The sequence below is a fragment of the Carcharhinus amblyrhynchos genome, chromosome 11, assembly GCF_965287045.1.
Source record: "Carcharhinus amblyrhynchos chromosome 11, sCarAmb.v2.hapA, whole genome shotgun sequence".
In the NCBI taxonomy this organism is placed as follows: domain Eukaryota; kingdom Metazoa; phylum Chordata; class Chondrichthyes; order Carcharhiniformes; family Carcharhinidae; genus Carcharhinus; species Carcharhinus amblyrhynchos.
In genome coordinates, this window is record NC_137334.1 from 55,756,593 (window position 1) to 55,781,988 (window position 25,396).

General features: G+C 39.9%; 1 protein-coding gene across 4 annotated transcripts in view; it reads right to left on the reverse strand.

Annotated features, from left to right (window-relative positions):
* Positions 1-25,396, reverse strand: part of LOC145350151 (RNA-binding motif, single-stranded-interacting protein 1-like) — a 350,322-nt gene that overhangs the window by 11,177 nt on the left and 313,749 nt on the right. For 3 of the 4 annotated variants that reach the window (XM_080199154.1, XM_080199151.1, XM_080199153.1), the window contains exons 7-11: positions 20,125-20,240; positions 16,759-16,802; positions 16,503-16,596; positions 13,459-13,509; positions 1,968-2,078 (exon numbers count right to left, since the gene is read on the reverse strand). In XM_080199154.1, the coding sequence (XP_080055280.1) occupies positions 1,968-2,078; positions 13,459-13,509; positions 16,503-16,596; positions 16,759-16,802; positions 20,125-20,240 (416 nt within the window). The remainder of the gene's footprint in view (positions 1-1,967; positions 2,079-13,458; positions 13,510-16,502; positions 16,597-16,758; positions 16,803-20,124; positions 20,241-25,396) is intronic. The other variant, XM_080199152.1, reaches the window with a different exon arrangement.

Sequence of the window (25,396 nt, forward strand, 5' to 3'; positions counted from 1 at the left end):
TGCTCCAAAACTAGCAAACCTATTCGAGTACAGCTATAACATTGGCAACTACCTGACAAAGTGAAAAATTGCCTAGATATATCCTGTCCACAAAAATCAAGACATCCAATTACAGCCCCCGCAGCTTCCTTTTGATCATCAGCATAGTGATGGAAGGTGTTTTTGACAGTTACATCAAGCAACACTTATACAGAAGTAACCTGCTCACTGGTGCTTAGTTTGAGTTCTGCCTTGATTACAGAGCTCACTACAGCCAAGGTCCAAGAATGGGCAAAAGAGCTGAATTGCGGAGATGAGCTGAGATGATTGTCTTTGACATCAAGGTAGTCCTCAACACCAAGTGGGACATCAATGAGGTCTGGAAAAACAGAATTCAGGGAAATCAGAGAAACCTCTTCACTGGTTTGAGTCACATCTAGCACAAAGAAAGATGGTTGATGTTGTTAGAGGCCAATCATCTCAATCCCAGGAGATCACTGCAGGAGTTCCTCAGGGTAGTGCTCTAGGTACAATCTTCAACTGTTTCATCAATAACCTTCCCTCATTCACAATGTCAGAAGTGGGCAAGTTCTCTGTTGATTGGACAATGTTCATCTTGCAACTCCACAAATGCTGAAGCTGTACATGTCTATATGCAGCAAGATCTGGACATCATTTAGGCTTGTGCTCATAAGTAGCAAGTGATATTCGTTCCACACAAGTTGTGGGCAATGTCTGTGGCCAACAAGATAGAACACCATTTCACTTCGACATTCAATGGCATTAAAATTGCTCAATCCCCTGGGATCCTGAGTGTTGCCACTGACCAGAAACTGAACTGGATTAGCCATGTAAATACTGTGGTTACAAGAGCAGGTTAGAGGCCGGGAATTCTGCAATGAATAACTCGGCTCTTGATTCCCCAAGGTTTATCCATCTACAAGGCATGAGTAAAGAGTATAATAGAATATTATTATCCACTTATTTGGCTGAGTTCAGCTCCAACAATACTCAAGAAACTCAACACCATCGAGGACAAAGAAGCTCACTTGATTGTCATTCCTATTCACCAACTCAAACATTCACTCCCTCCACCACCGAAACACAGTGGTGACAGTGTATATCAACTACAATATGCACTGCAGCAACTCATCAAGATTCCTTCGACAGCACCTTCAAACCCACAATCTCAGAAGGACAAGGGCAGCAGACACATGGGAACATCACTATCTCAAAGTTTCCCTCCAAGCCAACTACCATTCTGACTTAGAAATATATTCCTTTTGCCACTGGGTCAAAATCCTAAAACTCCCTCCCTAACAACACTGTGGATGTATCTACACCACTTAGACTGCAGTGGGCCAGGAAGGCAGCTCAAGAGCAATTAGGGATGAACAACAAATGCCTGTCCAGCGATACCCCCACTGCATAAAAGAAAATGTAGCTATAAATAGGTGGATAAATTGAATTGTATTTCCTAAATAGGGGAATACTAAGATTGACAAAACTGTGAAGGTTCAAATAACAAAGGAATTGGTAAAGTTCATAGGGACCAACTCTTCTTTCCAACAAGGGAAGCCAGAATTCAAAATTCAAATCAACTACTTTCAAAGTGAATTCAGAAAAAAACTCTTCAGACATTGGATGTACAAGAATTGCAGTGTTCAATAGGTATAAAGATGGAGAATCATTTGAAATGTCCCTCAGATGCTGACTTGGGAAGTTTGGACATTTAAGGAAAAGAAGAAAGAACAAGGAACTTGGAATAAAAATATAAAGCTCTGTTATGGTTAATAAAACGGTGGAGCAGATTTGATGAAGTTAATATCCTACTGCTGTTTCCATATTCTAAATATTGCAGGCCTGGAATTACTCCCACTTTGTAGCTCTGAATTGTATGTTATTTCTTTATAGTGTTTCTTCTAGAATGAGCTTCCTTCAGGGAAAAATTGGTTAACAACTTGAAATGACCCTCGAACACCATGTACCGTTCCTGTGTTGCCTAATGAGAGGTGACTCATTTGCTGCGTCAGTGGGCTGATCATTGATGTAGGCTGCATTGGCATAGGATGATCCATAGATGGCGACATTACTGCTCCCTAAATAAAAGAGAAAAACAATACGTTGAGGAAAACAGGTTTTGGTTTGGTTATCACCACAATAATTTAAATAAATATTACAAGCATGACAGAGTGACTAAACCACTGGATATATATTCTGTGCTGACTAGTAGAGATAATTGGATCCAAATTTCCAGGTAAAGGAGCTTCAGTTCGACTCTCGGACATCTTAGAGTTACTCCTCATGGTTTGACACAAATGTTGACCATGACGTATGCCCGCCATTCATTTCACTATATCCGATTTAAGTAGAGAACACAGAATAAAAACTGTGTTCAACAGAATTCGAAGTGACAAGCCTCAACATTCTCAGAAGGGCAGCACAAAATTTGGAGACAAAATATAAAGAGAAAAAAAACAGGAGAAGAGAAGAAAATTTTTCAGCTTTAATACATTGAATAGTCATAGAAGGAATTCTCCACCACTTCTGCAGGTTAGTTTGTTAGGAGTATTAGACCATTGAAGGTTTGTTCGCGATGTTGGTTCCTGGGATGAGGGTGTTGCCCTATGATGGGAGACTGAGTTTGGTGAACGTTGGTCCCTTAGAGGATGAGAAGGGGGACTTAGTGGTAGGGGATGGGGATATGGCTGAGGTTTTGAATGACTTTTTTGTTTCTGTCTTCACGGAGGAGGACGTGAATAATTTGCCGGGTGTTAGAGATGGAAAGGTGGTAGGACTGGAGGGTCTTAATGACATTACTGTTACTAGAGAGGCGGTGCTTGACAGACTGGAGGGGCTGATTGTGGACAAGTCCCCAGGACCGGATGGAATGCATCCGAGGGTTCTGAAAGAAATGGCGGAGGTGATAGTGGATGCCTTGGTGGTTATTTTCCAGACGTCGCTGGATTCCGGGGAAGTGCCGGAAGATTGGAAAACGGCTAATGTTACGCCCTTGTTTAAGAAGGGTGCCAGGCAAAAGGCAGGGAATTATAGGCCGGTTAGTTTAACGTCTGTTGTAGGTAAAATGTTAGAATCTGTCATCAAGGAGGAAATAGTGAGGCATCTTGAGAGGAATTGCTTGATAGAGCAGACGCAGAACGGTTTTGTTAAAGGGAAGTCGTGTCTGACAAATTTACTGGAGTTCTATGAGGATGTGTCTAGGGCAGTGGATAGAGGAGAGCCGGTGGATGTGGTCTTTCTTGATTTTCAGAAGGCGTTTGACAAGGTACCTCACAAGAGGTTATTGCAGAAGGTCAGGGGACATGGAGTTGGGGGTAGGGTGTTAGCGTGGATAGAGGATTGGTTGTCAAATAGGAGGCAGAGAGTGGGGGTCAATGGGTGCTATTCGGATTGGCGGATGGTGACTAGTGGAGTGCCCCAGGGGTCGGTGCTGGGGCCTCAGCTATTTACCATTTATATAGGTGATCTGGAGGAGGGAACCAAGTGTATGGTGTCGAAATTTGCTGATGACACCAAGATTGGTGGAACGGCAAATTGTGGGGAGGGTGTGGAGAGTCTACAGAAGGATCTAGATAGGCTGGGCGAATGGGCCAGGAACTGGCAAATGGAATTTAATGTTGGCAAGTGTGAGGTGGTCCACTTTGGTAGGAAGAATGGTAGGAAGGACTATTACTTACGTGGCGAAAAACTGCAGCAGGCAATGGTGCAGAGGGACCTCGGGGTCCTTGTGCATGAGTCGCAAAAACCCAGCTTGCAGGTGCAGCAGGTGGTCAGGAACGCGAATGGGATGCTGGCCTTCATAGCGAGGGGGATTGAATATAAAAGTAGGGAGGTCTTGCTGCGGCTGTATAGGGCATTGGTGAGGCTGCAGCTGGAGTACTGTGTGCAGTTTTGGGCGCCGTACTTACACAAGGATATTTTGGCCTTGGAGGGAGTGCAGAGGAGGTTTACTAGGCTGATACCGGAGTTGAGGGGATTGAGCTATGAGGAGAGGCTGAATAAATTAGGCTTGTACTCGTTTGAGTTTAGAAGAATGAGGGGAGATCTCATTGAGACGTATAAGATGATGAATGGGATGGATAGGATAGAGGTGGAGAGACTCTTCCCGCTCAGAAAGGATAGTAGGACTAGGGGGCACAGCCTCAAGATAAAGGGGGGGGTGGTTTAGAACAGAGTTGAGGAGGAACTTCTTCACTCAAAGGGTGGTGAATCTCTGGAATTCTCTGCCCGTTGAAGTGGTGGAGGCTGCCTCGCTAAATATTTTTAAGACGCGGGTTGATGGGTTTTTGATAAGAGGGGGGATTAAGGGTTATGGGGAGAGGGCGGGAATGTGGAACTGAGCCATGACAGATCAGCCATGATCTTATTGAATGGCGGGGCAGGCTCGAAGGGCTAGATGGCCTGCTCCATGTTCTTATGTTCTCTGGGGTTTATAAAGATGGCCAGCTCTGATGCAGGGTCACTCTGACTCGAAATGTTGGTTCTAGTTTCTCTCCACAGGTGCTGTCAGACCTGTTGAGATTTTCCAACATTTTCTGTTTTTGTGTTGGAAAGGAAATGTTGTGTTGTTGAACAAAAGATACATGTGATTGAACTTTTTTATCTTGCACTCAAAGGACAAAGGATATTAACTTCATCAAATCTGCAAGGATACCAAATTTTAAAGGGAACAACAGTTTACTCTGGAATGGCAAAGCTCCTTAGAAATCTGAGCAACAATTGAAGCCAGCAGTAGCAATACAAGTATTATTTTACATTGAGGGGATTTTGTCATCAAGCCAAAAAGACATTTTGCCTATTATACAAATAAGTAACATGGTACATGAATTGCAATGTCAATGTGTTGCTAAGCACATAGGTTGTATATCCAAATGACTGTGGCAGATTGTGGTCGGTGCAGACTCAATGGGCCAAATGGCCTCTTTCTGTACTGTAGGGATTCTATGACTGTCATGTTTATCATATACTGGAAAACAGGCTGGTGGGGGTGTGATTGATGTAATTGGATTAAGAAACAGAGAGACTGTCAGGCTCTAAACATCAGTAAGCAGTGGTTTTACATTAATGAACAGAGGGAAGCAAAAGGAGCTTACCTAAGAATTTACATAAGGCAATAAAATCAACAGTTTTAGTTCAAAGGGGACCATGTACAAGTTGTAAAATTGAAAGTGAGGCAAAGATGGGGTAAGTTTATTTTTCTATATATATATATATATACATATATATAAGCTATGAAGTAATAGAAAGGCATTTTATCAATTCTTATATAAGGGACTTCTGAGAGACTGTATGAAACAATAGAGGGTAGGAAGATCAAAGGGAAGGAACACATAAGAAAATACTGAAGTCTATGTGAGGGGGTAGCTGTTTAGATCTCTCAGAGGACATTTGGAAGCATGTAATATCTCCAAGCAGATAGCGTGGTGGCTGGTAATGGCTAAAATAAGATAGTGTGTGTGGACAAGGACAGATCTGAACAGCCAATTTGATGTCACCATCAGACAACACCCCAGCAGCAACAGGGCATTGTGTGAAGTTGCTGGAATTCTGTAGATTTAAAAATCTATAAAGATTGTTGTCATCAGAAAAAGGAAGGTTAGCTGCATTAAGTTAGGATCTTTTGGAACTGTTAAAAGTACTGTTAATTTTGTGAAGTTATTCTTGTGTTTAAATGTAATTTTTACAAAATTTCCTTTATCTTAATAACTGTTTATTTTGATATAAAACCACCACAATTGGTCAGTGAAGTCATTTCCTGATTTTGGAAAATCTCCTTGTAATACACAAATTGCAAAAATCATTTTGGCAGCTGTTTCAAGTTTCTCTACGTGATTTAGACAGCTTGGCATTTATCATCAGCACTGCCTTAACAATATGATTCTTGATCGAGAGCATTTGACAAACAATCACATTGATAAACAATGTGGCAACAATTGTACTCCCAACCAATTTAAGAAGATCACTTAGGCTCATAATGTGGCTCATTTACACTTGCCAGAATCTACATATAAAAACACAAGGATCTGTCCTCTGGAGACAAAAGGGACACATGGGGACAAAAGGGACACAAGGGGACAGCCGTTCTCTACTGCATTTTTCATACCAACCCCTCGACCAAGAATCGCCTTGCCAACCCATGTAACACCCTGCTCCCATGTAGTATGAATTGTTACTCCCTTTGAAATATGGCATTCTTGCATCTTGCAAGGTGAAAAGCATCAACAGCATTTCTTGTTTTTCAGCAATATTTAAATTCTGTACAATAAAGGAAATTTATTTTTTATAAACCTAGTGTACCATAAATTAAATTAACCTTCACTGGTAAAAATGCTGATATTAAATGATTCATAGGTTCCAGCTTTCTAAAATGCTGAATTCACAAAAATAAGAATTCATTAGGTAACTACATGCCTGATTATACAATTCTTTCTGTAGCAAAAACTCATTTTACTGCTATAGCAGAATTTAAAAAAAATTATTCACATTGAAAGCAAACATTGCTGAAAGGAAGCTGATTTAGCTACTGAATCTGTAATAAACATGAGCAGTTTTCTGAATAATTTAATTTCATATGGAAAGAGAAAGTGTTGCTTTGAAAATAATTACTTTTAAAATGTCTACACACATCTGTTCAATGTTAATGATAAATGTATATTAATAAATGTTTTGCTAATCCTCAGATATGTCTTCAACCCAGTTCTCACTCCATCAACCGCAATACCAATTTTTGACTGGCTTGTCTGTCACATATGCAGCCCCAGTGCACCCTATGCAGTATTTGCCTGGTTAATTAGTGCACACCATATAGAGCAAATAAAAATCTGGCAGTAATTCCAGAAAATTAATTTCAAGTATGTTCTGAAATATGACTGGAATTCTGTTTCTCTTTAATCACAAGGGGGGAACAGAAAATGACTAGGTGCATTTTGTTCAAATATAACTTGTTTTTCTACTGCCTTTAGAAATATAAAATCATAGAAACCATACAGTGCAGAAAGAGGCCATTTGGCCCATCGAGTCTGCACCGATCACAATCCAACCTAGGCCCTACTCCCATATCCCAACATACTTACCCGCTAATTCCTCTACCTATGCATCTCAGGACACTAAGGAGCAATTTTAGCATGGCCAATCAACCGATTCCGTACTTCTTTGGACATAGTAAGATGCCTTTAACATCTTTAATGTAGTACATCTTTAACATAGCACATCTTTACCATAGTAAGATATCCTAATATGTTTCACAGGTGTATTAGCAGGTAAGGGTTGATACTGAAGAGATATTAGGGCTAATGATGAAAAACTCAATGAAAGAGGTAGGTTTTATGATGTATCTTAAAGGTGGGAAAGCTAGGCAGAAGGACAGCTATGGAGGTGGACTGTTTTCATAGAATCATACAGTGCAGAAGAGGCTCTTCAGCCCTTTGGGTTCACACCAACACATTAGAAACACCTGAACTCCCACCTAATCCCATCTGCCTGCACTTGGCCCATGTCCCTGAATGTTATGATGTGCCAAGGGTTCATTCAGATACATTTTAAAGGATGAGAGGCAACCCGCCTCTATCACCCTTCTAGAGTAGCACATTCCAGACTGTCACCACCCTCTGGGTAAAAAAGCTTTCCACACATATCCCCTAAACCTCTTGCTCCTCATCTTGAATCTATGTCCCCTTGTCATTGACCCTTCAACTAAGGGGAATAGCTCTTCCTTATCCAGTTTGTCCATGTCTCTCATAATCTTGTACACCTTGATTAGGTTGCTCCTCTGCCTTCTTTGCTCCGATGAAAACAACCCAAGCCTAAGCAACCTCTCTTCATAAATGTTCCATCCCAGGCAGCATCCTGGCGAATGTCCTCTGCACCCCCTCCAGTGCAGTCACATCCTTCTGAAAATGTGGCGACCAGAACTGCACACAGTACTCCAGCTGTGGCCTCACCAAAATTCCTTATAACTCAATCATGACCTCTCTGCTTATGTAATCTGCGCCTCAACTGATAAAAGCAAGCTTCCAAAATGCCTTTTTCAACACCCTACTAACATGCCTTTCCACTTCCAGAGATCTGTGGACAAACACACCAAGATCCCTTTGTTCCACAGAACTTCCTAGTGTCTTACCACTCACTGAGTACTTTCTTATCAAATTACACCTTCCAAAGTGTATCCACCTCACACCTTTCAGGGTAAAATTCCATCTGCCACTTATCTGCCCATTTGACCATTCCGTCTATACCTTCTTGTAGCCCAAGACACTCTGCTTCACTGTTAACCCCCATACAATCTTTGTGTCATCTGCAAGCTTACTAATCCTACCCCTCACATAGTCATAAATGTCATTTATATAAATGACAAATAATAGGGGATCAACACAGATCCCTGTGGTATGCACTGGCTTCCAGGCACTAAACCAGCCTTCTGTCATCATGTTCTGTCTCCTCCTATTTTGAGGAAGGAATTCCAAAGCCAGAGGCATGGACTGCTCAAAGCACAGCCATCAATGGAAGGGCAAAAGAAATTGAGGATGCAAACAGATCAACTGGAGGAAAATAACATTCTTGTCCAGTTGCAGGACTAGAGGAGATTACAGAAGCAGAATGGCGAGGCAATGGCAAGCCTGAGAATACAACATTTCAGATTTTGTTGAATTGACAGTTCATGTTGGTTAATGAGCATAGGGGTGACGAGAGAAACAAGATATGCTCAAGTCAGGATATAGGGATCCCACTTAAATGAGTCCAAATTTACAGTGGGTGGAAGACAGGAAGTGAGCCAGGAATAGTCAAGACTAAAATTAACAATGGCACTATTTAAACAGCTGATGAGCTGAGGCAGGACAGAGACAGGGAATATCATGAAGGCTGAAGATAAAAGAGCAGACCAGCAGTATGAAATATTCAAGAAAAATGCAACTTGAACAGACTAAAACATAGCTGCCAGATAGTTGTCAGAAGGGTTTACCACAAAATTTAGTTAATGAGTAAGGATGCTGGACCAAAAATTAAATTCAAGAAAGAGACACATATCAAAAATACTGAAGTATCAAGCTGTGAGGAACTAGAGATAGTTTTAAATAATTTGTATTTGTATTTATGGGGATCAGAATAAGAAATAGCTTTAAGTTTAATTTATATTTTTTGTTTACAGGTTGAAAAGGTGAAACCTCGGTTTGGTTTCATTTAGAGTGGGGACAGCACATCTCGGGCTGTTTGAATAACTGCATTTTCAATAAGAGTTTACGACTCTTGAAGTAGTTTAGGAAAGTTAAAAAAAAGATAGAGAAAAAAAACTGTGCTGTTACCTAGCAATAATGGTCCAGGGAGGAACCACAGAGACAGAACAGCAGCTTTTAGTTCAGTTAGTGATTATACTCCAAGGTTAAAGGAGCAATTTCAATCTCTCTAGCTGGACAAACGAGCAATTGCTGAGGAAAGTAAGTCTAATAGTCTTAGATGAGTTGCTCTAAAGTTAACAGTGAATTTCAAATGAGTTCCGGATCTCAAGGGAGATACTAAGCTATCAGCAGTCCACTAGGGGGAGGAACTGCAGAAGCAGGTCCTAAAGGAGAAAGGTTCGAAGGAGACCTTTAAGTTAAGTCAAAGGAAAAGACTTGAAGCTGGAAATGATCCTGTTAAGTGAAGTCAAAAGTGAGGAGCAGAGGAAAATTCCGAGTGCAAACACAGAAAGTTGCTGGAAGCAGTCTTTGAACAAAGTGGGTTGTGAGAAACCAGAATATCAGTGGAGACGATCAAAGGTCGATGACTCCTTAGTGTGCGCCTATGAAGCAGTGGTGTTATGTTGGTACGGATCAATACCTAAGAGTATGTGGAGAAGGCGAAGCTTGAATGAATGTGGTGATCCAGGAGAGAGGAACATTGTAAGGAGAGATCAAATTCCTGCAGGTGGGCCCTTGTGGAAGGCATCTGAGAGAAAGCACTGCTTGGGAGAAGACTCCAAAGCAAGTACTTTGAGCATGAGATTGGAAATCCTCATGTGAAAGATAGAGTTCCAACCAGGTCAATTGGCTCAGGGTGACAAGCCCCTGGGGGGAGTTCTTGAGACCCATCTCATCTGTTTGGCATGGCATCACTTGGTTTCAGAGTGTGGTGTGTTTGACCACAAGTCATCTATTTGTTTAGTGGACTGTGTATGTAGTGTGGACATTAGCATACAACTTAGATTTTGTAACTTATGCTATCTTTACAAATCTGTATATATCTGTAAAGATATAGGTCCTCTTTTAAGGTCCAACCAAATAAACAAACTCAAATTGAACTAGGACAAAGTAAAAGGTGCAGCTCCCCAAAAGGAAGGGGAACAGCCCGAACAAAAACAAAGTACAAAGGAAACTTAACAAACTTCAAATTAAAATGTGATTATTCGGGTCAATAATGCACCCCATCCCCTGCGGTGCCCAACGAGTGTGAAAGGCGTCAACTGCGCCCACGGACACCGCATGCTCCAGGGACACCTGGCCACAAACGTAGCCGCGGTAGAGGGGCAGACAGTCAGGACGGACGGCCCCCTCAAACGCATGAAGGAGTTGCGTAGTATAGTTTCTCTTTTCTTGCTTATGTTTTGTTCTTTTATTAAAAGCTCATCAATGGACTCTGTGGCTCTGTCCAGTAGTCGCTATCCAACTTTCTAAATAAAAAAAAAAGTTAGGATCTGTCTTGTCCAGTAGTAATGCCAACTGGAATTGTAACACAAGTGCAGAAGTAAAATGAAAAGTGAAATTCGAAGAATTAAGAGAGAACGGGTGGAATTTTACAGCTTTACTTGACCCAAGATCAGAAAATCTTGCCTGAGGTCTATGAACATTTGCACCGTGTGCCTCTCGCCCACTCCAATTCCATTGTGGGCGGGGCAATAGAATTCCAGTGAATATTTCAGCCAAAAACTGACGATGATACCAAAAGTTTTGATAAGCATATGAAAAATAAAATAGTTATTAAGGAAGGTGATGTAGAGGCCATCTGCTTTACTGGAGAGCACAAACAAATGGCAAAATAGCACTAATACCAATGCTTTTCTTACATTGTAAGAATAGGAATGGAAAACTGAGAAGAGAGATATGGACAGATTTGAGATATATCAGTTGAACATATAAGTACCTGTAAATATGCAATTTTATGAAAAAGAAGAAAATGGAAACTATAATATTCTCAAATAAAGTAAGAGACAAAGATTTAAGTTCAGTTAAGTAGAGATATTCAAAAGCAGGATTGCAGGTGATAAAAAATTAAGAAAATAGGAAAACTGAGTTCTGGGTTTTATAGGGAGGCAAGGAAGTGATGATGGACATTGACTAAATTAAAATGGAAGTCTTGTGTGCAATTTTTTGCACCTCAAAGTAAAGGCAAAATGTTAACTTACTCAGAAGATACCTTGAAGAGTTGTTAGTTAGGATAAAAATAATGAAAGGTAGGACTTCATTTAATAAGAATACTGGTGAAAAGGAGCTCTATTTGAAATATTCTAAGTTTCAAAAAGGTGTGACAGGCTAATTACGGAAAAGGTAAAAAAGATGCCAGTTCATGAATAGTACAAAAGAGTGGTTAAACATTTTTGTTTAATTTAAAGGGCTATTTTAGTAAACAAATGCCAATTATGATGAAAGAATTAGAACACTAGCTATACCATTTCTGTTAAACCATCCGCAAGACATGCTACTGTCAGGAGTCACAGACATGCCATGAATAAAAATACTTTCTATTGTCTACTGCAGCATCTTTGTGGTAAGGAATTAAATCAGTTTATTCCAGATGATACAAGCTTAGCATGCCCAGCCTTTTCTTAAAAGGCAGCCCATTCATTCCAGGAGTTCCCCATCCATTCCAGAAATCAGTCAAGTGAACTTCCTCTTAACCACTTACAATACATTTATGCTCTTGCTTAAATAAAGAGACTCATACTGTTCACAGTATTCCAAACACGGTCTTACCAATGCCCTGTATAATGAAGCATAACTCCCTTACACTTGCATTCAATTCCCCTTGCAATAAGCAATAACATTCTATTAGCTCTGCTAATTACTTATTGCACCTGTATTCAATACCCTGGCATGGGACTTTCACTCCTTGGCTTCTTACCCAAACAGCCATTGGAAACAGAAGAGGTTAAAATCACTGAGTTCAGCAGTGTTCTCTGAGAAGCTGCTCTGAAGATGTTTCAGAGCAGTTCCCACATTTGTACATGGTTGGCACAAACCAGCTGCACAATGGACAAGAAAATGGGAACTCTGATAACCACAAGGTGGTAGCCATAACAGCAGGTGTGGATATTTGGCTGGTGCAACTATGTAGGTGTATCTCATTAGTAATTAATCTTTATGATTGGACAAGCTTATAGAGGCTGTAACTGATTAACTATATTCACCTGACATAAATGAAGTAATGAGAAATATTAGTTGTAATTGGATATCAATGACTTCAGAACAACTGCATACTTGTGATTGGTATGTTGCAAATTGCTTGTAAGTTAACCAAATGTATAATTGCTCATGCCATTTATCACTCAGGAAGTCTGTATGCCACCTTGTGGACAGCAGACTTTCCTGCGAGAGCTTGATTTAAAATTGTGAAAGCTTCATCTGGCCTTTCGAGAGAAATGAAATACAGATTCACTTGATCGCAGCAAAATTCTGTACCAGTCTTTCATGTTTGCTCCAAACATTTGGGAATACGGTGCAAACCTTCCCTTCTGTTCCCAATTTATTTCAATAACTTTCGCTCATCCTATTAAACTCCACGGTAAGCTGATATCTTGAATCCCAGAGTCAGTTCTCTGACCTCTTTCCCCAGACCAATGTGTTACCAGTGGGTCAAATATTGCCCCCAAGACGACAAGGGTTTCTTTTCCTAAAATGGTTCCCTCTTTGCTTAGGCACACCAAAATCAAACAGGCATTTCCATGTCCCCTATTTGAAGAGTTGCCCACTTTGTTTAGTTTCTACTCACCCTCCTCCTACTCCCTAAATTGTTATTGATCGTTTAGTTCTTAACAGATTTTCATTTGTAAGGGATATGGATGCCACCACGTCTATCAACATGTTGCAATGCTGGCCCCCTAACACTGCATTAATAAACATCCTATGGTCTCCACTGTTGAATATGAACTGCATTTGGCAATGAAAAGAAGGTTTGTTTGTATTGTTGTGCCTGACCTTGGGAGGTCAACTTTTCAGCCCCATTGCAGGAAATGCCTTTTGGCAAAACTGACCTGAAAAGATCTTTCTCTTGCAATCAGGGAAGGAATTGTAAAGTTGCAAATGTGGCATTTCAGTAACTATTCATGAACAAGTTTCATTCATGTGCAGTCGCAGCATTAAAGACATGTTTGAAAACAAAAAAATAAGTTTGACAAAAACTCTGAAAAAGTGCAAATTAAATAGAATTTGATTTATTATTCCCTATTAGGCAGAGATGAACCTTTTCTTGTGCAAAAGATAGCCAACTTACAGCATGCTGCATAAGGTAAGGTTGGTGTGGCATCCAGGAAGTACTCTGCACCTGCAACACAATTTTAAGAGTTCATCAAATTACACCTATCAAAAACACAGTCTTCAGTTATTGACAAACACTGCCATGTTAAATGAAGTTGAGGCCACAGTTAGATTAGGCCCATCATTAAGAGGATGTGGGAAAAACAGTGGCAAAACATATGCCTGATAACATAAATCCACATTTCACAACACACACCCATCTAATCATTAATATTCTAGAATTATTTATTAACCTATTCATGAATCGTTAACAAATCACAACAAATGAACATACGAATTAGGAGCAAGAATAAGCCATCTGGCACCTCAACCCTGTTCCACCATTCAGTAAGATCATGGCTGATCTAACTGTGGCCTCAACTTCATATTTTGCATACCCCTGATAACCTTTGTCTCCCTTGCTAATTACGAATCTATCTACCTCTGCCTTAAAAATATTCAATTACTTCATCAGTGCTCTCTGGAAAGCATTCCAAAGATTCACAGCCCTCAGAGAAAGAATTTCTTCTCATCTCCATCTTAAATGGGAGACTCCTTATTTTTAAGCTATGTCTCCTAGTTCTAGTCTCTCCCACAAGGAAAAAACATCCTTTCAGCATCACCTTGTCAATCCCCTAGTTATCTTATATGCTTCACCTCTTATTCTTTTAACTTCCAGCCTGTCCAACCTTTTCTCACAAAATAACCCACTCCATTCCAGAAATCAATTGAGTAAACCTCTCTATACAGCTTTAAAAGCATTCATATTCTTTCTTAAATAAGGAGACCAAAACTGCACAGTACTCCTGATGTGGTCTCACCAATAACTTATACAACTGTGCAAAAAATTCCTACTTTAATATTCCATTTCCCCTGCAATAAATACCAACATTCCATTTGCATTCCTCATCGCTTGCTGTATCTGTGCACTAAATTTTTGTGATTCGTGTACAAGATATCAAAATTCCTTTATCTCACAAGTTGTGCAATCTCACCATTTAAGTAATGCACCACTTTATGATTCTTCCTACCAAGTGGACAAATTCACATTTTCGCTTATTCTACTCCATCTGACAAATGTTTGCACATTCCCTTAACCTATCAATGTCTTTTGGCAGACTCCTTGGCCACCATGGGCAGGGCGAGCTGGTGAAATTGCGCGAGAGCCAAGAAATCAGGATCACGCCCAATTTATTGGCTCTTGTGATCTTACCTGCACGATTGTTCTAAATACTAGTCTTAGATCCAATTCTCTCTCCCTCAAACTGAATGTTAAATTCAATCATATTACAAGCACTGTTACCTAGGGGCACCTTAACGATGAGGCCATTAATTAATCCCATCTCATTACATATTACCAGGTCTAAAACAGTCTGTTCTCTGGTTGGTTCGAGAATGTATTGCTCGAAGAAACTGACTCAAAAGCATTCAGGTTATTTATGCCAATCTGATTTGTCTAATCTGTATTTAGATTAAAATCACCCACGATTATTACCACACCTATCTCACAAACTCCCATTAATTCTTCATTAATTCCACCCTACCGTTACAACTGGAGGGCCCACAAGTGACTTCTTACCATTACTACTTCTTAGCTCTACTCAAACAGATTCTATTTTTCAATCTCCAGACCAAAGGTCATCTTTCTATTATACCAATATAATCCTTAATTAACAGAGTTAATCCTGCACCTTCTCCTTGCATTCTGTTCTTTTGAAATGTCATGTACCCCTCAAAAATCAGGTCCCAGCCTTTGTCATCTTGCAGATCATACACATTTATTTCTATCTGTGCTATAAATTCATCTGTTTTGTTACGAATGCCATATGCATTCAGGTGCACAGCTTTAGGTCTTTTTTTTTCTGTTTTTGTAACCTGAACTAGCTCTGTCATTTTAGTACTTTTGCAACCTTCAGGGCGACTAGGGATGGGCAATAAACGCTGGCTTAGCCTGTGACACCACATCCTGTAAATGAACAAAGAAATCTCTTACTTGCTGGTACATTCTTAGGTTTGTACACTCTATCCCTTCCTGCCATGCTCTGATCATCATTTCCCTTATTCCTGACTTGCTTTCTTGCCTTATCTTCTCCATTTATCACATCTTCCCAAGCTATCTACACCATCCTCATCCCCATTATTAAGTTTAAACCACTCTCTACCACTCTAGTTATATGACTCCCCAGAATATCAGCTTGGTTTACATGAAAGATCATCAACCCGAATGTTAACTCTGTTTCTTTTTCCAGAAATGCCACTCCATGGGAGAATTTGTAGTATTTTCTTGGTTTATATTGAATTTTCAGCACCTGTAATATTTTGCTTCTGTGGTTGGATTCATTAGTTTGTTTATATTAATAGCACATTTCTCAAACTCATAGGAACAATTTTGTGTTTTTTTATTCGTTAAGTTTTTCACTTTGCTTCATTTTCGCAAAGTATTGACTAATTGCTGCTATATGGTTCCATGGCACTGGTTGTCTTTTGGCCTTTCACCAAAGTTGGCATAATTCATGTGTGAACTTTGACAGCGATTATGAACACATCATTCAATGATATTTGAGTGTAATCTCATCCACATCCAAAATCTGCACTACCAACAGTCGTCATTGATTTGCACTGGGAACTGGGAGTTAACCCAGGGGCTTGGAATCAATTGCATTGGCTATACTGATTGAGACTAGCTAATTCAGATGTGGAACTGAACTCATGACCTTCCTAGTTTGCATAGTTCAGCTACTGATTGGATAAACTCACTGAGCTATTGAGAGTCAGCATTATTTTTTAAAATAACGAAAAATAGTTCTGAAGCAGCCATTCAAATAATAATATATAACATTTTACAATGTTGAAATGTCTCAAAGCACTTCAGAAAAAAATACTTTAAAATAATGATTTGTTATGTAGAGAAACGATTACTCAATTATGTTTTACTCTTTGTAACTTGCACATCATTCCTGTAGATTTATAATCAACATTCACATAAAATAACTGAAATTAAGTTGATGTTTGAATACCAACCTGATAAGTTGAAACAGGAGATGCAATGTATGGTGCAAGAGATGTCTGAGCAATCATTCTATTTGTTGCAATACTGTATGGCGTTGAATAAAATCTAAAAAGAGACAACCAATAGCAGCAAACTTGATATTTAATACAGTAGGAATACAAAAAACCTTCTGAAAATGAATTCTACATACAAAAACAATTGACTGTTAATGGTACATTGTTTCAAATCAACATTTACCATATAAGCAAGATCAATTTTGTTACTTACCCATTTTGCATAGCACTGGGATCATATGTGAGGGTCATACCCGCCTGAAAAAAGAATCAGTATTACCTTCAGTTCAATGCTTAATAGTATGTTGCTGAGTTTACATGACAAGATTCAGCTACTTCAAATCATGTGATTAAAGAACTACTAAATCAGCATGACTTCAAGTTGTTATTTAAAGGGTCTGGTCAAGGGATTAAAACGTCCAGAGCCAAGGTACCTACATGGAGTTGAGATACAGATCAGCTATGAATGGTGAAACAAGCTTGAGTAGGTGAATAGCATTAGTATATTCTACAGGTTCATGTTAGTTTCCAATTTTTGTTCAGTTCCTATTGATAAAATTGAATTTTAGGACTATCCATTATGCTGAAAAACTGTGATGAACAAAGGAAGGGCTTTTTTTTGAAATTTCAGTACTGATCCATTTTTTGTGGTGTTGAATGTTATTTATATAAAATAAAATATCTTTTGAATTTAACAAGCACAGCTTGTGTCCATTTAAAAAAACTAAAGCATTGCATAGAACAGCGTTGAATAAAATACATATTTGAAGAGAGTATACTTTCTAAGTGAGGCTAGTTAGTTCAGTTGACTAGGGTGTGGATCAGACTAATGCCATCATATGGGGTTCACTTTGCCATTATTTGGCAAATAATTGTCAAGGTCCTCTCTTCAGGCAGTGAATACAAGAAGAAGATGAATACTATCTAGGTTGTGCTGATGTCTTTAGTAGATTATTCTCATCTAGATTTTATTATTCAACTAAGAAAGGAAAAATTACAAAAACATTATCTTTGAATAATATGCACATAATGCCTTCAATTCAACATCTTTAATTCTACAGTTAAACCATTTGCTTACAGTATTATTTCCATAGGCAGGCTTTAAGTTAATGGAAAGAATAAAAATTACTTGCATTTATATGTGCATTTAACATTGTGAAATACACCAAGATGCTTCACAGAGGTACACGAGGCAATATTTAGACACATAACCTAAAGTTTGCTCAAATGGCTAGATTTTAAGAAGATCTCACAGAGATAGGGAAACATAAAAGTTTAGCAAAGTGTTGTCTATGTGGTGCCTGTCACTTTAAGACAGCACAGCCACAGAGGGTCACCTGACTTGAGGGACCAATGGAAATAGAGTGAGTGTTGAACCAGAGGGTGGAGTTCTCTCAGGCAGAATCTTCAGGAAATATGAAGTAAGCATGTACAATTGTGTTTAGGGCAATTTTTGTGCTGCACAAACCTTCTGTGCCCAAGTTTCTCAGTTCAACAAATACTTTCCTTATTCCAATAATGGTCTGAAGTCTCTCTTGTACCCCACTTGGAGTACTGTGCGCAGTTCTGGTTGCCTCATTACAAGAAAAATGTGGAAGCTATTGAAAGGGTGTAGAGGAGATTTACAAGGATGTTGCCTGGATTGGGTGGCATACCTTATGAGGATAGTTTGAGGGAACTTGGTCTTTTCTCCCTGGAGAGACGAAGGATGAGAGGTGACCTGACAGAGGTTTATAAGATGTTGAGAGGTATAGATTGGATAGATTCTCAGAGACTATTTCCTAGGGCTGAAATGGTCGCTAGGTTTAAGGTGCTGGGGAGCAGGTGCAGAGGAGATGTCAGGGGTAAGTTTTTCATTCAGAGGGTGGTGGGCGAGTGGAATCAGCTGCCGTCGGTGGTGGTGGAGGCAAACTCGTTGGAGTCTTTTAAGAGACTTCTGGATGAGTACATGGGATTGAGGGTTATAGGTAGGCCTAGTGGGTAGGGATATGATCAGCGCAACTTGTGGGTCGAAGGGCCTGTTTGTGCTGTAGTTTTCTATGTTCTATGTAATTGCACACAAAATATATAACAGAAAGGATTTCCAGAGCTTAGGGCTGAAGCAGCTGAAGGCAAGGCTTCCAATGGTGAGCAATTAAAATTGGGGATGCTTCAGAATTAAAGTGCAAATATCTTGCAGGGTTGTAGGATGTTACAGACTTAGGGAGGGGGTGTTTCTATGGAGGGATTTGAAAACAGAGTTTTTTCTACTCAGCAATAGAGCTTCAGCAGGAACCAATGTAAGTTGAGAGCATAGGAGATTGGTGAAAATTAAGACATGTTCTCCAATGTTTTGGGTGCCCTGAAGTTTGCGAAGGGTAATGTCTAGACTTAGCAAAACATGGCTAATAGTTTCAACATTAGATGGGCTGAGGCAGGGTACCAGCCAGGTGGTTTATGAAGATGGAAATAAGAATGATCTTAGTAATAGCACAGATAAATGACCATAAGCTCATGGAATTATAGAATCTCTACACTGCAGAAGGAGGCCATTTGGTGCATCAAGTCTTCACTGACCACAATCCCACCCAAGTCCTATCCCTGTCACGTATTTACCCTGCTAGTCTCCCTGACACTAGGGGACAAATTAGCATAGTTAATCAACTTAACCTGTACATCTTTGAGTGTGGGAAGAAAGCCAGGCAGACATGGGGATGACATGCAAACTCCACACAGATAGTGACCTGAGGCTGAAGTTGAACCAGGTCCCTAGCACTGAGGCAGCAGTGCTAACCACTGTGCCACCATGCCGATCATCTCAAGGTCAGAGATGGCACTAAGGTTGTGAGCAACCTCGTTCAACCTCAGACAGTTGCCAGAGAGAGAGAGGGACTCAGCAGCTAGGGAACAAACATTATGGTGGACACTGAAGGCAATGGTTTTGATCTTCACGATATTTAATTGGAGGAGATTTCTGCTCATCGAGTAATGGATGTCGAACAAGCAGTCAGACAATTTGAATATCTTTTCTAACAGCACTGTGTATGTACTGCAGCGATTCATGGCAGCAGATGACCACCAAATTCTCAAGGGTACTTAGAGACGAGTAATAAAAATTCTGGCCGAGTCAATGAGGCTCACATCTTGGGAAAGAACAAAAACAAAAGTGAGAGAGTTTGGAGAAATCAAGAGCAGTGGTGGTGTGGTGGAGCTGGGTATATTAGCATACATGTAGAGCCTGACACGTTTTTAGATGATATCACTGAGTAGCAGCATTTGGATAAGAAATAGGAGGGGTGAAGGATAGGTTTTTGTAGGATACTAGAAATAACTGTGTAAGAACGGGAAGGGAAGTCATTGCTGGTGTTTCTTTGACTATAACTGAATAGATAAAGAATGTAATTTTTGAATGGTGGCCCATCCTGATGGATGATGCTGGAGAGGAGTTGGAGAGCAGCACAGTGTGTCATTTCAGAGGCAAAAATCTGTTCAGCGGCTTTGGAGAAGAAAGGTATGTAAGAAATGTGGTGGTTGTTCACAAAGTTGGAGGCAAAGTTTACAAAGACAGGGGAAGAGTCAAATGTTGATTGGTTGAACTTACAAGTCTCACCTCGCCCTCTCGATGCCACGCTCGACCATTCTGCACGTATTTGTTCTGATTTTGTCGCTTTTTCTGACCACCATCTGCAAACTTGCATAGCAAAGGTTCTATTGGAGCTGTCGAACAAAAATTTATTTTAAAAATTAATATTACAGCATGTATGATGCAATAAAAAACAAGACACCACATTTTAACATAGCATTGGAATAATGTAGTCCATCACTACTAATTTTCCTATGCCATACGTCTTGTGAATAACGAAATCCCGAGGAATGGATGGATTTATAAACTACTTGAACTTTCATTGATCATCACAACACTAATCATGCTTAGCCATGTTACATCCTTGGAATATACAAATTCAAAGTCAGTTGGTATTTCATAAGTTGAACACAGGGCTGAATTTGCCTTTGGTTCCAGAGGTGGAACTAGAGGTGAGTGAGGCCATAATTTTTGTTTCTGAATAGCATGTTGGCTTTCCAACACAATCCTGCCTCCCAGTAATTTTAGAAGAGGTGATGGGACCTGTATACCAATAACCCACTCAATTCAGCATGCAAATGAGCCACTTGAAAGAATGTGATTTCAGTTTGGAGTCATGGAAAACATAAAGAGTTGCAACCATGTCCCTGAAAAGGGGGCAGACTCCAACAACAAGCAAGTCACAGTGATGGGTCCATTTAATGTTGGAGTATAAAAGGGAAAAGAGTTCAAAGAGCTGGTCCTGCAATGGCACATAGTGGATATGGAGCGTGCAAAGGCTGCACTGAGTTAGCTTTGTAAGCACTGGATCAACTGGGCATGAGGAGGTTGACCCACGGGGCTTATTGGGACATAGCACAAGGGCCCCAATACCTTCTCAATGCTATTGAAAATGAGGAAGGTCATCTGCAAACATGAAGCTGAATTACTTAGAGTTGGTGATGAGTGTGAATACAGTCCAATTGTTCTAAAGCATACAAAGCTGATGCAGAAAGAACAGGAAGGAAATGGGGAGGATAACCTTCACATGGAGAATACTGAGAACAAATGAGCAACCTGAATCTGACAGAATATTGCTATTGATAAGTCTATCTCGGCAGGCAGCAATAGAGTTGCAATAGCATACCGTGTCAGGGAACCATTAAAGTGATAATGAACATTTTTGCCTCTGATTCTGAAGAGGGACAACAGCAGATCTGAATGGCATCTCATGATCACTGACCATCACACTATAATGGGAGATGATGGATCACTGTTAAGAGGGCTTCAGATTACATTGTGTTCACCACTGATAGGGTCATACTGGCAAAGAAGGTAGTAGAATTTACATCCAGTCTGATGCACTGAGTTGTTGACTGCACCTATGTGGCCATCAAGGCGTCAGAGGGGAACCAGATACATTTATGAACAGGAAGGGACTGCACTCCTTCAACGTTTAGCTGGTGTGCTGCCAGAGTCCTTCATTCATAAGCATTCATAGGTGATGCGCTGTTCGTGCCACTGGAAAGAATATCTGGATAATGTTAGGTGACAAGGGCTATCCATTAAAGAGATGGCTGCTAATACCTGGATTAATTAACCTGGATCTCTGGATTGCTAGTCTAGTGACATTGCTACAATGTCACCATCTTCCCCTTGTGAAACTAGAGAGGAGATTTAGCAGAATGAAAAAATAAAGGAAACTACGATGGTATTGGGCACGAGTTGGCAATGAAGGATTGGGGAATGTTACTTAAAGGGGTGAAGATGGATAGGTAATGACAGATGTTCAAAGAGGGTGAACTGCAACAATTGTTCATTCCTGTTTGGTGCAAAAATAAAACAAGAAATTTGGCCAAACCATGGCTTATATGGGAAAGTGAAGATAGCATTAGGTTCAAGGGAGATGTGTACAGACCTGAGGATTGGGAGCAGTTTAGATTCAGCAAAGGAGGACAAAGAGTTTGACTAAAAGGGGAAAATAGAGTATAAGAGTAAGCTTGCAGGGAACATAAAAACCGTAAAAGCTTCAATGAGTACATGAAAAGAAAAAAATTGGTGGAAACAGATGTAGGTTACTGTCCAAAACGGAATGTATAATGGGGAGCAAAGAAATGGCTGACCAATTAAATACATATTTAGGTTCTGTCTTCACAAAGAAGGATGCAAATAATGGACAGAAATTTTGAGGAATACAAGATTCAGTGAGAGGGAGGAACTGAAGGAAATCAGTATTAGTAGAGAAATGGTGTTGGGGAAATTGACAGGATTGAAGGCCAATAAATCTCCAGGGCCTAATAATCTACCTCTCTGAGTACTTAAAAAAAGGCCTTAGAGGTACTGGATGCATTGTTGGTTATCTTTCAAGATTCTATAGACTCTGGAACAGTTCCTACAAACTGGAGGGTAGCTAATGTAACCCCACTATTGAAAAAGGGAGGTAGAGAGAAAACAGGAGTTTATAGACCAGTCAGCCTGATGTTGGTAGTGGGAAAAATGCTTGAGTCTATTACCAAAGATTTAATAGCAGAGCACTTGAAAGCAATGGCAGGATCATATTTACAAAAATGAAATCATGCTTGACAAATTACTAGAATCCTTCGAGGATGCAACTAGTAGAGCTGATGACAGGGAGCCAGTGGATGTTAGAATACAGAACATAGAAAAACTACAGCACAAACAGGCCCTTTGGCCCACAAGTTGCGTTGAACATCTCTACCTATTAGGCTTACCTATAATCCTCAAATCCTACAAGTCCCATGTACTCATCCAGAAGTTTCTTAAAAGACCCTAGATTTTGTTTATAGTGACTTTAAGAAGACTTTTGACAATGTCTCACATAAGAGATTAGCATGTAAAATTAAAATGCATGGGATTGGGGTTAGTGTATTGAGATGAATAAAAAAACCAGTTGGCAGACAGGAAACAAAAGAGTAGGAACAAATAATCTTTTCCAAAGTGGCAAGCAGTGACTTGTAGGATACTGCAGGGATCAATGCTAAGACCAAACTATTCACAATGTATATTAATGATTTAGTTGAGGGAACTAAATGTAATATCTCCAAATTTGCAGATGATACAAAGCTGGGTGGGAAGGTGCGCTCTAAGGACAATGCAGAGATGCTTCAGTGTGATTTGAGTGGGATGGCAGATGTAGTATAATGTGGATAAGTGTGAGGTCACTGAAGGTAAGCATGCAGGTGCAGCAGGCAGTGAAGAACGCAAATAGTATGATGGCATTCATAGTGAAAGATTTGAGTACAGGAGCAGGGATGTCTTGTTGCAATTATATAGGGCCTTGGCGAGACCACACCTGGAAGATTGTGTGCAGTTTTGTTTTAGTTATCTGAGGAAGGATATTCTTGCTACAGAGGGAGCGCAGCAAAAGTTTACCAGATTGATTCCTGGGATGGCAGGATTGAGATATAAGGAGAGAATGAGTTGTTTAGCATTATGTTCACTGGTGTTTAGAAGAATGAGGGGGAATTTCATAAAAACTGAAAAAATTCTAACGGGACTAGAGTGTGTAAATACAGAAAGGATGTTCCAAAGGTTGGAGAGTCCAAAACCAAGGTCAGTCTGTGGCTATGATGTGCACTATTTAAGACTGAAATTAAAAGAAATTTCTTCACCCAGAGAATGGTCAGGCTGTGGAATTCTCTACCATAAAACACTGTATGTTTTCATGAAAAGGTTAGATACAGCACTTGGAGCTAAAGAGGTCAAAGGGTATGGGGGTGAAAGTAGGAACAGGTTACGAGTTGAATGATCAGCCATGATCATAATGAATGGTGGAGCAGACTTGAAGGGCAGGACGGCCTACCTCTGCTTTTGTTTTTACTGTTTCTATAATTCCAGGGATACAAGATTTTAGCTACTGCATTAGGTTGAAGAAACAGAGGTTGCTCTCCTTGGGACAAAGGAGATTGATAGTGTGTAAGATTACAGCAGACTTAGTAAAGATAGACAAAAGGTAGGCAAAAAAGGAAGCTTATGCCAAATAATGATACTTCAATACCACAAAAGCATGCAGAATTATAGAAAGAGAGGGGTGAAATTAGAAAAGAAATTAGGAAAGAAAAATGAGGGTATGAAGAAATGTTGGCAAGCAAGATAATTCAAAAATGTTTAGAATTCCAAAAAGGGCAAGAGTTTAACTCACAAAAGCCAACAAAAAGGCGAATGGTTGTTAATACTGTGCATCTGTTTTCACAAGAGGGAGATGATACAGACAGACATTGCAATTAAAGTGAAGGAGTATGAAATTTTGGACGGGATAAACATAGTGAGATAGAAATGTTAATTAATTTAACAGCTTTGAAAGCAGATGAATCACCAGGCTGCTCTGAGAAACAAGGTAGGAAATAACAGAAGCCCTGGCCATTCTAGCTATAGGCATGGTGCCGGAGGATTGGGCGATTGATAATGATGTACTGTTGTTTACTAAAGGAAGGAGGAAAAGACCAAGTAATTAGATACCAGTCAGCCTAACCATAGTGGTGGCAAATTACGGGCAAACATTCTGAAGCATGGTATTAATCATTTAGAACGGCATGGATTGATCATGTACAGTCAACATGGATTTAAAGGAAGGTTGCTAGGACAGAAGGTAATTTGCTGACTTTTTTGAAAAGGTAACAAGGAGTTTCATTGGTGATGGAATGTTTGATGCAGTCTGTTTTGACTTCAGCAAGATTTTTGACAAGGTCCCAAATTGCACACCTGTTAGAAAATAAGAATCCACAGGGTCAAAAGAACAGTGGTACAAACAACAAAAAAATGTACAGTGTAGAAACAGGTCTTTGGCTCGCAAGACTGTGCCGATCATAATACTCTAACTAAACAAAAAAAAACCTTCTCCCTTACTTGGACTGTATCCCTCTATTTCCTCCCTATTCATTTACCCATCCAGATGCCTCTTAAATGTTGCTAATGTGCCTGCTTTCACCACTCTCTGTGAAAAACGTCCCTTGTCCATCTCTCTTAAACTTTGCTCCTCTTACCTTGTACCTCTGCCCCCTTGCATTGATACTTCCACCCTGGGGAAAAAAATCTCTGACTATCCACCCTGTCTATGTCTAGATGGCAAGTTGGGTCCAAAACTGGTTTCATTGCAGGAAGCAAGGGGTAATGATTAGGTGTTTTTTTGACTGGAAGGCCGAATAACATAAGATCATAAGAAATGGAAGAAGGATTAGGCCATTCAGCTTCTTGAGCCTGTTCTGCCTTTTGACTCTTGCCATTAAGATCATGGCTGCTCTGTTTTCTTGACTTACATGCATCAAAAATCTTCTTAACTAAGCATGTTTGC